This window comes from Hyalella azteca, unplaced genomic scaffold, assembly GCF_000764305.2.
Source record: "Hyalella azteca isolate HAZT.00-mixed unplaced genomic scaffold, Hazt_2.0.2 contig16930, whole genome shotgun sequence".
Classification (NCBI taxonomy): Eukaryota; Metazoa; Arthropoda; class Malacostraca; order Amphipoda; family Hyalellidae; genus Hyalella; species Hyalella azteca.
In genome coordinates, this window is record NW_025946735.1 from 26,987 (window position 1) to 44,830 (window position 17,844).

The 17,844-nt window shown below is 35.2% G+C and overlaps 1 protein-coding gene across 1 annotated transcript in view; it reads right to left on the bottom strand.

Moving 5' to 3' along the window:
* Nucleotides 1–10,295: 10,295 nt before the first annotated feature.
* LOC108682882 overlaps nt 10,296–17,844 on the bottom strand; it is a 30,977-nt gene continuing 23,428 nt past the window's right edge. Inside the window, exons 7-10 of the mRNA XM_047885109.1 lie at nt 16,352–16,566; nt 13,199–14,069; nt 12,190–12,497; nt 10,296–11,251 (exon numbers count right to left, since the gene is read on the bottom strand). Of these exons, the coding sequence (XP_047741065.1) occupies nt 10,828–11,251; nt 12,190–12,497; nt 13,199–14,069; nt 16,352–16,566 (1,818 nt within the window). The 3' untranslated portion in view covers nt 10,296–10,827. The remainder of the gene's footprint in view (nt 11,252–12,189; nt 12,498–13,198; nt 14,070–16,351; nt 16,567–17,844) is intronic.

Below are 17,844 nucleotides of genomic sequence, written 5' to 3' on the forward strand. Positions count from 1 at the left end.
AAAATAGATTGTTCCCTGAGTAAATAATTCGACCAGAAAATGCAGTCACAACACATTTTTGAGAAAAAAAAAACAATTTCAAGCCTTGACTTTTAATTAAATGTTAACGATACGACATCTAATAGGCTAAATTCTTTTGTGATATGCATATTAAAATCTCAGAGCAAATTCCCTTAGAATCTTCATTTTTATGGCATCACTGATTATATATCATGTCTTTATAGAGAATTAGACTTAGAGAATGTTCTACCAAGACTAAAAATTTTTTTGCATATACTCCGATCACGTGCATTAATTAAAGCGTCTTTATTGTCTGTGCCATATTGTATCTTTGCAAAATGACACTTGATGGTTAATGAATGAGTTCATTTTTATGAATAGATCCCAGTAAATTGTTTTTATATTAATTTCCTTATAAACTACAGTCGTTCTTTCATTCATATTCCTAGTTTACGTGTGCACGATATGGAACTGTAAAATATATTAATTTTATCTATTTTATTTCATTGTAAGGGCAGATAATAAAAAAACATCATCGAGGAAAATATATTGTTATTTCCTATACTTAAAATGAGATGAATTCAAACTCATTCGCATGCTTTTCACCTCCATTCAGCTACGATTTGACCTGAGTGGGTCGAAGCATTATTGTCTTGGAAGATTCATTCACCTTCAAGAAACATTGTTTAGCGCGTATATTGGATGCATCTGGTGGCCCTAAGTGTTCATGTATTTACGGATGTCGATTCTTCCTTGCAAAGAAACAAAAATTGGACCACAACGACTGCACGATGTGACTGCCCACAGCATTGCTGAGCCTCCGGCGGGAATTTTCACTGTTCCCTTTACCACGTTTTACTGATTTTTTCAGACTTTTAGACACTTGGATTGTTATATGATTGTTAGACACAAATTAGTTTAGGCAAGGGGCTAAATAGACCAGTATCTAGTGCTCCTATAAGAAGTTACAAGAAGAAGAAGAAGAAGAAGAGCCTCCAGCGTGCTTTACCGCAGGGAACAAACTATCCGCGTAGGAAATTTGCATGGCTGTTCTCCTCACGCCAACTCGTCCTGAACTCAGGAAAAAAGGAAACTGGACTCGCTGGTGAAAATCAACTGTGTACACGGAATTGAGGGTGTACTATCAAAACTAAAAAGTACCGCTTTGTACCAAGCGAGGTACACGAAACAGTTTATTTTTAGGCTGTTATTGGTGGGTAAGCTTGAACATTTATCGGTGCCTGGCTAACGAAGTTGTAAATTCATCACTATTTTGGATAGCACGGCCACAATTGGTTCAGTCCTAATGGTCCTGCCATTACATTATACGCTTTTCAGTGTTTCCAGGAAAAGGTATAGCTTTGTTAGAAATAATTATTCAATTTCTTACCATCCCTCATTTTGAATTTTACATTTCTATCATTTCGTGCCCCATACGATGAATTGTGGTACCTGAACTTCGAGTGAATAACTTACAATTAAATAAACAAAGTGACTTTCATGTCATTTTGTTGATGTTGTCTGTAAATTCCGTTCATAAAAATCGCTGACTTTTGAGCAAATGCCGTATTCGATTGTGGTATATACTTACATGCACGTCCTTCCTTTCTTCCTCTTAATTTTTTAAAAACTTCAGCGTGGGGTGTCTCGCAATTAATATAAAAATTTGACTCCAAACATAGAATGGATTTCTTTAATTCAACATCTGCATTGAAATGATGATGAACAATGTGTCACTTATGATCTTGGAATGTATTGCTTTGATAGACATACTACTTTCAAAACGGTTTTGAACGGAGTTTGCAAAAAAAAGAAGTATTAAGAATGTAAGCTAATTCATCGCACAAACTACACAACATTTCTTCAGTCGCGTATGATGTTGGAGTCAACCAGACTGTGAGCTACAAATTCATGTGTAGGTGCTAACAATCTTTCCATCATCATTTAGTATTTTAGTTGAAAAAATGAGAAATTGACTGACATAGAAATTGGCTGACACTAATGATAGCAGCCGCAAATTGCCACGTGTTCTTTTATAATAACGCCAACACACTTTTATTATAATATTCATAACTGAAAGAGAAGAAAAGCACGAATATTAGCAAACATGATATCTAAGCTCTGACGGCTAAATCTCGGTGCCACGTTCCCAAATACCTCCGTACCTTTTGCTGGCTTATCTAGCCACGTGTGGCGACTTTTTTTTATCCTGGTAAGCCGGTAACCGCAGCAGATCAAGACTGTCAGTCAAAAGCAAGGTCATAATTTTGCGGTAGATTCTACATCTGCACTGAGCGAAGAGTAAAAAACTTCCTGCCCTAACAAATTGAAGCTTTCGGCTCCCGGAATGCACTGAAAAAAAGAGAAAATTATTTTACTTGGGATATTCAATTATACCGTTCCCAGTGATGTTGTTAGGGAACGCCTTTCATTATAATAATTTCGTCGATACTTAGGTTACAAGTACTGTCATTTCGGTTTTTGAGTTAACTATGAAGTCACCTCGTGTAGACCTGCCATGTAGCTTGTCATTGTCAATTGATCCACCACAGAGGTTAGTGCTCGCATTGTTTGTCGTGCTAATCTTCCGTGTTGGTGGCGTTTCTGGTGATATTGAAGATTATTTATATTAGTTTATTAATTATCTGTGCTGTATTCATTTGATAGTGTTCCATTAATTCAAGTCCTTAATTTGTATTTGTTTGTGCTTTTTAGCGAGGCTCCGAACCTAGGACATGATTAGGAATTGATAGACAAGGGCTAGTAAGACACACGGTTTATAGTTTTATATTTTATTTCCTCGTATTTCTCGTTCATTTATTATTATGTTCTTCATTTCTCGTTATGATTATCCATTAAGAATTGAGTGTCTTATAAGATATTCAGTTGCGCAAAAGTTGCTTTTTTGGTTTTAATCGAGAACGAAATAACGTAAAATTTTTAATATTCCTTCCGAGGCGCATTGCTAATAATTACTTATGTTCTGAATGCCCAATAATTCATTGAGAGTTGAAGGACATACGAGTAGGAGCTGTCAAGTTCCGCAATAGTTTGCATTTTGCTTTCGAGTCCGCGCGCTCCCATTTGAGGACGGAGAAGTGTTTCCCAAATTTTTTGTAAAGATATAATTAATTTAATTGGCATTTTCTTTGTTTTTAAGTTCGTGGTGAATTGGTTATTGAAGAATCTAATGGTATAAGTATTTATTCAACGAAAGATGTATGTGTTTAACAAGCGCGCAAAGTTATGAGTTGCCACTATTCCAGTTCACGATTGTTCATTAAAATATATCCCCTTATACATTTCAAAAAGAAAACAATATTCAAACCAGAGTTAGTGAAGATCTCAGCAATAACTGGCAGTAGCATGTTAGCTCATTATATCGTATCGTCCTAAAGTTTCGGGAAAGATTTTCAGATATAAACTCTAGAATCTATGTAGAAATTCAGAGACTGGAATTTCTCAGCATATTTTGAATAGAAATGTAGGTTGTGCTATGTGTGAAGTCTAGTTGCGTGTTGTGCTGTTTTTTTCAGCGATTTTTTAATCATAAAAAAATAATTTAATCGATGTTATCAAACATCATCCAGAAAAAATCTAAGAAACTACAAGCTTCCTGGAATTCAACTTCTGTAAAAGAATTCATTAACCATTTTTTATCTAGGGTTCTTTAGCATGCTCACTAATGAGCCAGCTTTATTTGTTAAAAATAGAAAACCTTTGAACCGTAAATTGCATTGAAACAGAGCTGCCAGAAAATGTTTCGAGAAACATACATTCATACATGCATGGATGCAAGATTCCCACACGAAGTGCAACTAAGCCAGCTCAGAGCAAAAATGTGACATTCGAATTTTCTAATGAATTAATATGCTTCAGAAAAAATACTAACAATCAACAGTATAATAACAGAAGTTATTTATAATGAAGAACTTGCAACAGAATACTGTACTTACTTACAAACTGACAAAATGATCCATAATTTTCCCTGAACTTAAAGAAATTTATCCTCAAGTTGCACCTGCATGAATATCAGTTGTCTGAATTTTATCGTGTTTGTATTGTGTATTTAGCCACCGACTGCCTTAAATGAACTTGGATTATCACCAAATTTGAGAAATTACTATGGTTTTAGTATCTGCTGAATTAGAAATTTCAGAAACAACTATCATAATTTAACGTGATTTTGAAGTGAGTTTTATAAATTTACCCATTCAAAGCATGCGAAATGGCTGTGAATTTACAAGAGTTGCTTAGTCTTTTCTGAACTAGGAATTGAATCGATACTATCAAAACTGTACGTAATGTTATAAAATATATCCTAGAAATTGTTTCCGTTTACATTTATAGAAAAAAAACACAACTTTCGTGTGTGTGTTTAGTCGTTTCTGAGTTTGCTATACAAACAACTTCTGACGAAACGAAATTTGTGGCAGGAAAATGGAAACTTTTCAATTAATTTGAATTGTTTCATTTAATTAAGCCGTGCGTTCCGAGATCTCGAAATCTAAACATGCTAAAATCATGAAATTAAAAGAAGGAATTAAATTAAATCAAACCCCGCCTAACTTTCGTTTCAATTCTCCCATGCGTAAGGTGAATAGAATGCCTTAAGGTTTGATTCGACGTAACATGCATCACCCTCAGGTCGAAAGCATAGCAGCCAGTTTTATGAATTAAAATTAGCTCGTCAGCTTACAATTATTGAATCAATTCAGCTTTATCAATTAGCAATCTATTCTTCAACAATCGTTTAATCAAATTACATACGTAGCTATTACACAAATTCTTTAGTGTATCGAATAAAACTCGGCACTCCAGCTTTATTTTAAATTCAGGCCTCGAAGCTGCTTTGAACTCCTCTGAGCCAAAACAACATCCCAGGCAATAATTTGCTTATTTCTAGTCGTCAGGCTTACAGCGTAAGGTCTGAAGGCTTGACACAAATGGAAGATTTTTTTCGACAATGGGCAGGGTGAGAGGTGCCAGATCACGGGCGATGGTGTTGAGTGGATCTAGTGGATCACTGTGAACCGAAACTAGGAGGATACTAAGGATGGATAAGCAGAATCGGAAGAAGGACAGTAACGAAGGAACAGCAATCATACGTCCCGGTACTACATCGCTAATTTACCAACCGTATTCTCCAAATCATCGACTAGCTTCACTCATAAAATCGAAATTCTGCCTCTGATTGCTGTCAGAGCGTTGTCGTCATTGCCGCTGCCCTGGTGCTTTGAATTTTATTAGAAATGCGGACGGCAATCAGATGTTAATAATTTACAGTCAAGTATGGGTTTTAGGCCATAGGGGTTTTAACGTGATTTTCGGGCCAATTTTCAGGATGAATATGGGAAAATTTACCTTTAATTTATCTCGTTATTTCCTTCACAATCTTCGTATATTAAGATATTAGATACAACGCCTATGGACATGGTTCTTCGATACACGAAGGAGCCTTTGTCGAAATTTCCAGATATAAATTTTCCGTATAGTTGAGAGATTCCTAAAATTCATCTATGTACTTAAAAGTACATTCAAGTACACCCTTCGCAACTTGTGTAAAAGAGTTCAGTGAATTTTGTTTAACTGGAAAGATTTTCCTTACCCGCTTATGTGCCAGCTTTATTTGTTAAAAATTTGAAAACTTTTGGGACTGTAAGATTACAAAATGAATTGCCATTGAAAAGAGCTTGCTAAGAATTTTTTTAAACAGCATGTTGAAAAAACAGCATGTTATTTCCTCGTACTCAATAAGCATCAGCAATAAGGAGTTTTTTTCAACAGCATGTATGTGATACAAGATTTTCTCGTAGCCAATAAGCTTCAACAAGCGGTCGGGAAGGTGCCTTTCATAGTCGCTGATTAACTAATGAATGCCAGCTGGTGACCAATAAAGAAATAAAAAACAAAGTAATGGAGATTAACGTCTCCTTTTACTGAATTGAATTCTTTGATCCGTGAGGAATGCTTCCGATGATTAATTGGAAGCCATTATTCTTCATTATTAAATGAATGTGCATATTGCCAAAATGAGTGTTTATCGGAACCAAATTATGAAAATTTATTAAAAAATCAGTTAATCAAAAAATTTAAGCAGCACTTGGCTTAGAGCTGGTTTTTTCATTTTGAATCTATACCGTGAGAGACGTATATAAAAAATGAATAAAACCCACAGCTTTGATATTAAAATGTATTTGCTGTCAGCGGTGTCGTTGTTTAACTTATTTACTCGAGTTTGAATAAATGAACTGCGCAATATTTTGTGGAAAATAGATTGTTCCCCGAGTAAAGGATTCGACCAGTTCATTTTTATATCATTTATATTTTAAGTTCATTTTTATATGCATATTAAAATCTCAGAGCAAATTCCCTTAGAATCTTCATTTCTATAGCACCACTGATTATAAATCATGTCTTAATAGAGAATTGTCTACATTTCCTCCCACGACTAAAAATTTTCTTGCGCATACTGTACTCCGATCACGTGCATTAATCAAAGCGTCTCTATTGTCTATGCCATTTTGCATCTATGAAAAAGTAAACTTGACGGCTATTGAATGAGTTCATTGTTTATGAATAGATCCCAATAAATTGTTCTGATATTAATTTCCTTATAAACTAAACTCGTTCTTGTAAAAATTGTAAAATATACTAATTTTATCTATTTTATTTCATTGTAAGGGCAGATAATAAAAAAACATCATCGAGGAAAATATATTGTTATTTCCTATACTTAAAATGAGATGACCGATTAACAGCGATTGGGCTGCATTAAATTGATTGAATATTAACCGAAGAAGCTCCGTATAATTTAAAATTATAATTAATTATCTATATAAAAAAGAAGCCCCTTAAATGGTAATAACGATTTGAGGGCGCACAAAATACACCAAACTTTTCATACATATCAAGCTCTGTACAAGGCCATCGAATTTATGACACAAGCGTATGAGAACGTATTCTAGAAGCGGTAACAATATAGTTACACAAACGACACAAAGACGTTGTCGACACGTTACGCAAAGATATTCTGGATCAAACGCATCATCCAACCATCAATTTACAAGCAAAACATTAATCGAGATTGAATGTGCATCGTTGACCAATTGCATCGGCGTAAAACTCTACTGGTATTCACGTACGCAGGTTTCATGCACATAGACTTATCACTGTGGTACAAATGAGGTTACTGGAAGGAAGATGTATTTCTGCTTTGAAAATGAACAATCACCAATTGATTGCTTGTGGAAATTGGTCAACAATCACCGATTGATTTTTTTTCTTTGATGCTGGATTGCGAATTATTACTCTATAGTCAGTGAAAACTTGCTCAAATGGAAACACAAATCAAATCGAACACTAAAATGAGCCTCTCATAAATTTCACAAGGCAGAGAACTACAAAAACATGTTAAAAGAAACTTAAAATCAAAAGAGAAAAAGCTTCATGAACTCCTCCACTAGCATCAGTTTTACGGCCATAATCAGTCGTCTGCAATCGCATAAAATTATTTAGGCAGACATAAATGAATCAAATCTGGATATAGCCAAATCACTTTCGTATGTAAAACCTTTCACTGACTGACATTAAGTCTTGTGCAAACAATTGTCTCATATTTTACGAAATACACATCAATCTTAAATGCAGCATATTTGTGATTAAGAATTTTTTATTTCTTGGTTTTCATTGATATTCTCGTCCAGAAGTACAGCTGAAATTTATGAATATCTGGCATCATTATGGACCAGTGTTATCATCTGCTGGATACAAGCTCAAGTGTCATGTGATTCGCGTATGTTCCTACGTAAATTCTCGAATAACTCTGAATTTTTAGTTTGAATCGACTGCTATTAGTTAGCTGACAAATTTTAAGTGAAAGTAATGTGTCTTTATATGGAGCATTGGACGTGTTTTGGAAACATGCGATTACGATTTAAAGACGCCGCGCATGTTTAGAACCTTAATTATAGTGGCAAGAACTACTTCATTTCAAAAAGAAGGGCACAAAAAATTACAAGCAATCCGATTAGTTGGCTTCTTCAACCTGAGGTATTTCTTCAAACTCTGAAAAATTCCTTTGATAGTAAAAATCTGCTAAAATTGAAAAAAAAAAACATTAAGTTTCAATGAAAAGAAACGATAACGGATTTGTGAAGATTTTTATGAAAAATAAGCTAAGCTTCCGATTCTGCTATCTACATGGATTTTATTATACCTTGAGATCATAAGTACTCGTAGAGTCTTTCTCAAAATTCAACAATAACTTGATTATTTTTGGTCTAATAAAAATCTTCTCAAATTGGATCAATTTCCCTGAGATTCTGCAAAGGTGATCAGTTGCAAAGATTGTCACCACATGCACAGATTGTCAACGATCAACACCGTCCGAATAAAATGTATAAAAAATTGAGATTAGAACAAGAATGATATTTACTTATTATTACCTATGGATATTGATCTTTACTATCTATATTCTAAACATATTTTAATAATGCATTACGTCCTAAACTCATCATAAGGTCATAAGGTAAGGTCATAAGGTCTGAGAGTTAAACTTGAATAGGTATAGCGTATACCAAATAATGTAATAATGACGGTAAATAAACATTCTTAAACTGAAAGTTATTTAAGAGTTTGTCTCGAAATTAGACAACAGAAAGTTATTTAACATAACAAATATACTAAAAAGAAAAACTGAAATAATTTTACTGGAAAAATATTCAAATTTTATGATACCATTTCCTGTGCAGAAATTCTTCGTTTGAGGCCGCGATGAAACATATGTATTGAGAATATACCAAACCAAAAACTCAGCATACGTAAAGTCCTAAATTACCTTTGATCTTTTAAATTTTTTAGCGAAAAATTTTTGTGTACATCAGCTGGACCAGCGCAGCTCCACGGTACCGGCACCGAGATTAGACAAGTTCGTCGTGGGTTCAAGTCTTGAGAAGCTCAGGGCCTATACTTTCAAAAAAATGTAAGAGATCGTAAGTTCATCAGCCAATCATTGACGGCCTTTCAAGCAAAATCTACCAATCATAGACAAGAAAATAGAGCGTAAAGTAACGTTCACTTAGCGAGTTTTGAAAGTATAGCCTAGGTCATTTCTCGCTGTCGCTAGTGGGCGGTGTATGATGGGCATCTAAGGTGGTGCTTCCGCATGGCCTGGAGTGATGACCAATCACGTTTTACTATGCGGTCTCATTGGAAGATTTTCCCACATATTTCTTTACGAGCAACGTGCACACAAATGGATGTCAGATTATTGTACAATTTCTTCAATGCTTGAAAATATTTCAGCAGACGAGCTAACGTATTCCTGTTGCCAGTAATACATCTCAACTTTTGTTAATAATGAGTGAGAATGTCCTTCCAGTAACCAAATGCTATGAGGTGGTTCAACTTGAGGTTCCAAATCCAGATTTTGTTCCGGTTCAACTGATTACTTTTGTTGAATCTGATATAAGATTTTAATGACTTTCGCGTGAATAATTCTATAGTAGACTGCGTTTTTTCATATCACTCCGAGAAGTGAAATTTTCATAGATTCCTTGAAATTTTCATAAAAATATGTAAATCCCAGGTTCGATTTATACTGTTAAAAAATAGGTTTTCCAAGATTTATTACAATGTTATCCCTGAAATGTATTCCAAATTAATTGAGGATGCTGAACCTATAAAATAGAATCGAATCGAGAGCTTTAAATAATTTGCTGTTAATTGACCAATGTTGTCTGTATGCCGTGACCATCGCCATTAAGGTACAAAATTGCTGATGTTCTGGCCGCCAAAGGTCAGGGCAGCACGCATGTTGTCCATCAGACTTAAATAGCAGCAAAGCTAATGCTTAATCTGAAGTACGGGGTAATTTTGTTCCTTTCATTTATTTTTATTATTCATAACTTTCGATATCCATGAAAAGTATGAATAATATTAGCCACTTATCTTCACACGACTTCTTGTTTTATACTATACGTTTTTATATTACTGAAAATATTCGATTCTTTATGCATGAGTTAAAAATTGCACAGATGAAGTGGCGAACGATTAATAATAAAATAAGATAATCATTTGATGGACACGTTTTAAGCGTATTTTACGCACATGGTTACAGATATCACGAGAAAGCTAATATTTTTATAAAAAATTATTCTGGAAAATTATGATGGACAAGTTACAGTATTAGAGCACTATGTTCCTGATTGTATGTAAGTTATATGATTCTCGTGAATGTTAAGCTTAACAAAAAATATTTCGATTTTTAAAGAGTTAATGACGAGTTTTTACACAATTATCAGTGAATATATGATCGGACAAGCAGAATAATAGATTAAGGTAAACATTGTACATATAGTAAGAGACAGTTACTATCTATAAGCGTTAAAAAATCTACCATAAATTAATATTATCATCATAGCATTTGAAGCTGACAATGAAGCTGATTTGCTTAGATAATCTAAAGCTTACTATTAATAAATATTATGATTTAAGAAAGGAAGCTTGCTTGAACTATACGCTATGATGGTCATAATCATGATGGAAAGCTTGACAGTTAAGATGTATTACAAAGATTATCGGAGTATGTATACCTAAAATTAGAATTTGATCATAAAAAGATATTTATTTGCGATGATTTAAATAAAGTCAACTCACGGAAGCCTGGTTGATTTTCGAGTCAAAATGGAGAATCAAAAGTTCATAAAAATGCAATTGAGTAAACTAAATGTACATGTTATATTAGTGAAAGAATCGCCAAAGTCAGTTGGTAGATCCATTTTTTACGTATTATGCATGACAGATTACGATCCATGATATACAAAATTAAATATTGGAAATATTTTCGAGTTCTGTGCAATTCAAGATGGCGGTAGGGGCTTCATGATAAAAAGTTGATGATGAAAACCGCGCTGTGTTTTGCCTTGATATTCCTTTATGGGTCTCTGGAGCCGCGATGCCCGGCAAATGCGGCAGACTTTTAGTGCACCAACACACGTAGAAACAAGCGGTCCCACACGAGTACTTGTTTGGCGGCTGAACAGATGCTGGAGCTGCGACCGTCCACTCGGATACAATAGTTTGGTCAACCTCGGCCTCGGACGCATGCAATAGCTTGTCTGCAGTCACTGACGTCTGGTCTTTGGAGACCGGTGGTGCAGGGGGTAGGTTGGTCTGTTTGTCGCAGCACATTTTACTGCAGCCCGCGCCGCTGTTGCTGCTGTTGCCACTGCAGCAACCATCGCCGTACCTACATAAATTAAAGATGGAGCAACATTTATAACGTGCGCACCAATATCGTACATAACCATTTATTAAAGGAGGAAAAATCTCTTATCGATTCCGCAAAATGCAACTAACGATATAAAATTAATTCGAGAAATATGAGATGGAGCAACATATTTAGAACGTGCGCACCAATATTGTACATTACCATAGATTTACGAAATATATTTTACTATAAGAGGAAAAATCTGCAATCGATTCCGCAAAGTGAAACTAACGATATAAAATTAATTCGAAAAATATGAGCATCATGTATGCGCTTTCCATAAGAATGCGAAATTTAACTAAAAAATCAATGTCAATCAATCAATCAAACGCTTCATCACAACTTATTTACATCTAAAAATTGGAGGATTGTTATCAGAAATACATCTAGGTATGTTTCAGTGAGACATATAAATGATGTACTCTTTGCAAGTATAGGTCATTTTATAATAGAAGTACGTAAACAGGCGGCTCACGTTGCACAGGCATCATCGCTTCAGCAGCCTGGTTTTGATGTCTTTTAAAAGATGTTAAAGCTCCTAGGTTACCAACTATGTCAATGCCTCTTAATGACTACAGTACAATAATGAGAAGCTCTTCCACGAATTTTTATGACTTGTTAGGCGTTTCATCAAAATAGAAATATGTTTTAAATGACGAAAACTACGACGCTTACGGGATAAAAATATAGTAACGATGTGATGAAAACCCAGAGCTTCTTACATCTTAGCAGACATCAAAGAGATTCCGCTACAGAGAAGACATCATACCAAAACAATAGTAGTTTTTTAGCTCGGAACCTGGAATAAGAAATCTTTTGTGCTCTCAAGACGCCATAATAGTAAAAATAAAAATCCCTGGCATAAAAAAAATCCCTGGCATGATAGTAGTAAAAATAAAAATCCTTTTTGTACTTACCTCACACATTTGCAGCAGCCACTGCGCAGAGGAGGGAGGCCGGCCTGGGTTCTTGCGAGCTCTGAACAACATGACTGCCGTTTGGCGATCATCCGCCACATTGACTTGCGGAAATTGTTGGACATGAAGCAATAAATAATGGGATTTATGCAGCAATGGATGAACGGCAGAAGGTCTGCCAGATATGTGAACGCAAGGAATACTTGGTTGAACGCTTGAACTTCAAGTGCTTTGCAGATTTTAACAACAAGCGTTGGACCCCAGCAAATGATGAACAGCACCACCACCACAACCAACATTTTTATCACCTGCAAAGAAAAATTAAAGTTTTAACCTTTCGCAAAAAATATCTAAACGGAACACAAGGTATTTTTTACTGGCCATTCGATCACAAGCAAATTTATACACAAATATTAGCTTATAGCCTGAGCGGCATAATATAATTCATCTTCACTTTGATTCATTAGCAATTTGTCCCCTAAGTCGTTTATAATTGTAGATAATTTTTATCAAACACATCGAATATTCATTTCGTATGTACCTTTAATGTTAATCTGTAATAGTATTTGTTGTAACAAGGTTTAATTATAAGGCAAAGCTGGCCTCTCAAAATGCGGCAGAATTTATTACTGCTTTGTGGGGATTTGAACACGCAACTTATTGCTCTAATATTCATTTTATCACTTACCCACTTCCTCGAATAACTCGAGCAGAATATTTACAGCTAGCTTCGACCAAACCCGAGACTAACTGCTTTATTTTTGGTGTTCCCAACTTTGACCACCAGCCTCCCCAACGGCAGCATTATTAACTGTTATTTGTCACTAGCAATTTTCGATTATAAACTACATACCTATTGATTAATGATTTTAACATAATAATTGCTAGTAGTTGTCATCTGGTCTGCTTGTGAATGCAAATCATTTTAGGCGTATTTAAAATGTTAGACAATAATTACGGTGTAAAAGAATGGTTATCAAAGTTTGTTGGCTAAACATTAAAAACCAACCTGCTTCCTGGTTTTCTTAACGTCCTCCCTCTTAGCCATAGGAGGCAGCTTCCACTCTTCCCTGCCATGAAGGCCAACAGCTGCCGAGGAAGATTTACTTTTGCGGTGACCGAAAACTCCCCGATGACTCGCACCAGTAACTTCTCTTGTGTTCACTCCACTGTCATCGTAGGACATGGCCTTACAATTCAAGCCACCATTGTTACTTGTTGCTCCCAAGCTGTTCCGATTTCTCATACTCGCCCGGAAACCGACGGGGCTTCGCAAATTGTGTAGCGTGCTTACATTAGAGCGCGGATTCACAGTGTTTTTCGCATCTTCAATGATCTGAAAGTCTTCCTCAGACGAGAAAATAATCCCAGACATACTTTTACCTCTGCGACTGCCTTTATGACTTTTGAATGTGTTGGTTCTTGAGCAAGATAAAGAGTTCATTCGTGGGAAAGAGACAGCGCTCGCTCGTGTGCCGCGCGATGTGTGCTCAGTGACGTCAGACATGGTATCATAGTCCAGGTGTACCGGAAGCGTGGTCCCGGAAACAACCCTTGACTTTTCTGGTCCATAAACATTTGTGGATTCAAACGTACCTGACGAAGACTGAGGCATGTCACAATCAAAGCTCAGTATCGGCCGCCCAATCGAGAAACCCGATTCCTGAACTTCATCGAACCTATGCTTTTCAGCAAGATCTTCCTGGTCACTAAACGGGTCTGAAATTGAAGGCAAAGGTGATCCTTGATCGCAATTCGAATGAGATTGAATACCAATTACTGTTGCTGGTGAATTCAGAAGTCTGCGTGGATTGCATATCGTAGGATGCCGTACGTTCAAACGATATGATTCGCTTCCTCCGCTGCTGTTATACGGTCCACTGCAACATAAAATACAAAATACGTTACATTTTACAGCTTAATCGTTTTAATCCTTGCTCTAATTTTTTACCCAGACTATGCACTGCATGTGTTCCCTATCGGCACAAACCAGTTACATTAATTCGAAAAATGTGTATTGATATCTGAAGGAAAAGTGTAGTGTACCGAAATCGATTAAAAATTAATTTCTTCTCGCTTGCTGTGTCTATAGATGCATATTTATTTTCTTTCTGCAAGTTTTTTCAACGTAATGGATGTCTATTTTTAAATTTTCGTTGTCATTAGCTAGTGACAGGCTCCGAAGTCAGTACCGCAGCAGGTAAATTGGACACTATCACCTTAATCAGCCATCTCTGCTGGCTTGGTTCCTTGGAATCAAGAGTCAAGCGTATGGTCTCAAACGGCCGAGAAATCTTTGAAAATTTTCATCGGCATTGAAATTTCCTAAGTTTAGAGCTAAGATCTAAGCTAAATTTCTATTAAAATCCCAGCGTTTACTATGGGGTACATATTTGAATAATTTTTGTTTTTCCAATGAATGCCCTTTTCACACGAATTCAGGTTTAAAAGATATTTTTTCAAGATATCCATCGCCGTTATCATTCAATTTGCATAAACTTTTCTACGAACTGGGCATAAAAGTGTAGAAATTATTAAAATGTTTTGCAAAAAAATACGACTTCAAGAAACAAGTGGAACACGAGGGTACATAAACACGCTATGATGTTTATGTACCTATAAACCTATAAAAAATAGTAATATACTTATAAAAAGAGACATGAAAGAAGAAGAATGAGATGCATATGACTGGATTTATCGAAATATTTATCTCAGAAACTAATTTAATTGAACTTTTTGGCACAGAATGTTTGAAACTAGCTCCATTTTAAACTTCTAAAAACAGCAGAAGTGCGTAGAGTTTACCACTTTTAAATTAAGTGAACAATAAATTAGATACTCGTGGCCGGTCTCGCTCAATTAATTTCTTTGCTTTGGTTGCAAGTCCTATTAACTTTCAACGTTTGTGAGCATCGCTATTCAATCTTAAATTTTCTTGTATAAAAACGGAATTTTTTCACAGCTGGGAAAATGTGTTCATGAAGCTTCGTATTCATTAAATTGGTAAATAGAATTATTTTCAACTCTTCCTTCAAAACTATTGGTCACTTCAGGTACACAACAATTGCCATCTCAATGGAAATTTCAAATGATATCTGTTTCAAAAAAAGGTCAGATTTGAATCAACGAGAAAAAACCCTACGATTGTAAAATTTGTAAATTAATTCTTCGGAAAAATTTTCGTTGAAATTAGTAAATAAATTTTTATAGTGTCTAATTCTTTGAAATTCATTCTCAACTTACAAGGTAAAATTCCCGAAAAAGAGAACCTAAATAAAAGAAATAATCTTTTAATGCAGAAATTAAAGTTTCTACATTATTTGGAAGCGCCTGTTCTTTACAGAGCCGTCACACGGAACTTGGGCACCAGCTGCCTCGATTGTCATGTAACAAACTTGAGGCCCAAAAAGTTATCTAAGATGGCGAGTTCTCCAACAAACGCACCTCGCCCACGATCGTGCGAGCAAGCAACAATAAACCGAAATATTGAAAAATACACGAGGTTGTTAAGCAAATATTCCTGGAAAAATGTCTATTTGGAAGGCTTTCAAGTCGCAAGAAATGAATATTTATTCAAATGCTTCAATACCTTGAAAGTTGGATTTCCAATGCGAGTCCGTAATCTCCTTCCAAATCATAACATGTGCCTGGGTAGGTTGTCTGGGAAAAAAATACTTTTCTCTTCAAATTTTGAATTATCAAGAAAAAATTATGTGGAATTAATAATACGTTTGCGTATTCCTACTAAAGGAATTATTAGAGAACAGATGATGCCCCCACGTACTGCCTCGCCACTGCCCTTTTGATCATAACGCTGAATTTAAAATCAAACTCCTTCTGTGCAACCTCAAGGTTGAGGGCCCGATATCGTTTACACGAATCGAGATGATATTACTAATGTTTTGTCATTGAAATATCATGATAAAAATTTCACGATGAGCATCGTCAATGTCATGAAAATCATTCAAGTTTTCTTACACATCAAACTTTTAACTTTATTCATGGTTTAAAATAAAATAATGACACTTAATTTAATATATAATAGTAATAATAATAACAATAATAATGATAATAATAATAATAATAATGATAATAATAATAATAGTAATAATAATAATAATAATAATGGTAATAATAATAATAATATTTATTTATTACCCACCATCGCACAGGGTTGGTGAGCGCTGATATTGTTTTGGTGCTCTTCCAGAGCTCCCTGATGACGGCCGTGTAGCAGCAGATCATCAGCACGGCGGGGATCACAAAGAGAGCTAATACTTCGTATGATACGAAGCCCACCGTGTGATGCGACTTGCAGTAATAAGTGATGACGTGTTCTGTACAACCTTTGTTGTGGTATACGATCACTTCTTCTTCCTGGAGATCAAACACATCAATGAGGCAGACAAATAACGTAAACTCTTATGATCAGTTGATGTGATAGAAAAGCAATTCATGTTTTGATCAACCTCTACTGAGCTGCGCATGAACTTTTCCTATTTTAAGATTGAAGTACACGGTAATTAATTTAGACACAGATGTTTGAATGTAAAATGAAAACTCTTGCTGGTGCTGAAACTTAATTTTTAACGCGCGTATAAACAATCTGGAAAATCCACTCCCCTTGATAACTTAGCATGGAAAACCATCCTGAAACAGATATTATTCGGATACTAAAATGCTGGACAATTATCAAGAAATAAATTTTCTTTGCATAAATTGCCACACAGGAAATTACTTCCGGTTTATCAAGCAAAATTCTGCTCAACACTTCGTCCATGGATTTACGTATGAGTTATAACATGTATGATATCTTATCTCTTAACAGGAAGAGTGATCTTAAAGCACGATGTGTTATCATATAACACATGTATTATATTTCTGCCTCTTCCTGGTGATCTTCCAACAGGAAGGGATGATTTAAAAAATATTTATTAATTTTAATCGATCTATATTAATCCTTACGGGTTAAATTTATGATCATATGCAGAGCAGTAGATTTTTCCGAATATAGTTCCCAAAAATTTATATTCGCCTACCGCCACGAATTTCTAGAAAAACTGTTTCTATTTTCATAAGATGAATAAAAAATGGTTCAGGTTACTTGTCAACGTACGTTGAGAGGCACCTAAATTTTTCTTCTTTTTCTACCTCCTTCGTTTCACTAACAAAGTATAGTTGAATTTATTTTAACTTGAGAAGATTTTTTGTATTTGTCATGAAAAGTTCTAACAAGCCATTCCTCTAGCATCAACTGAAATCAAAAGGCATAAAAAATTATTTTCCAAAGAAAATGCCTCTTTAATTAGTCCTCATGAAGTGCCTTAATTAAAAAACCCAACTTTTTAATAATGGATTTAAAAAATTATAATATTAGAAAAATAGTTAATTAAAAACTTGGCTAATATCAGCGTTTTCTAAGAAATATTTTTTTAAATTCCTGTGCGTAACGCAGTCAGCCTGATAGAGCCGGAGTTCTCGCATAAATACAGAAAAATATAACTCAGTACTCACTGCAGTGAGTAACAGAGAGCGCATTTTCTCGTCGACGAAAACTTGAGGTCACAGACGGACGGACGGACAGACAGGCAGACAGACAGACAGACAGACGGACATGGCGAGCACAATAGTGCATTTTTTCCATAAATGAGAAAA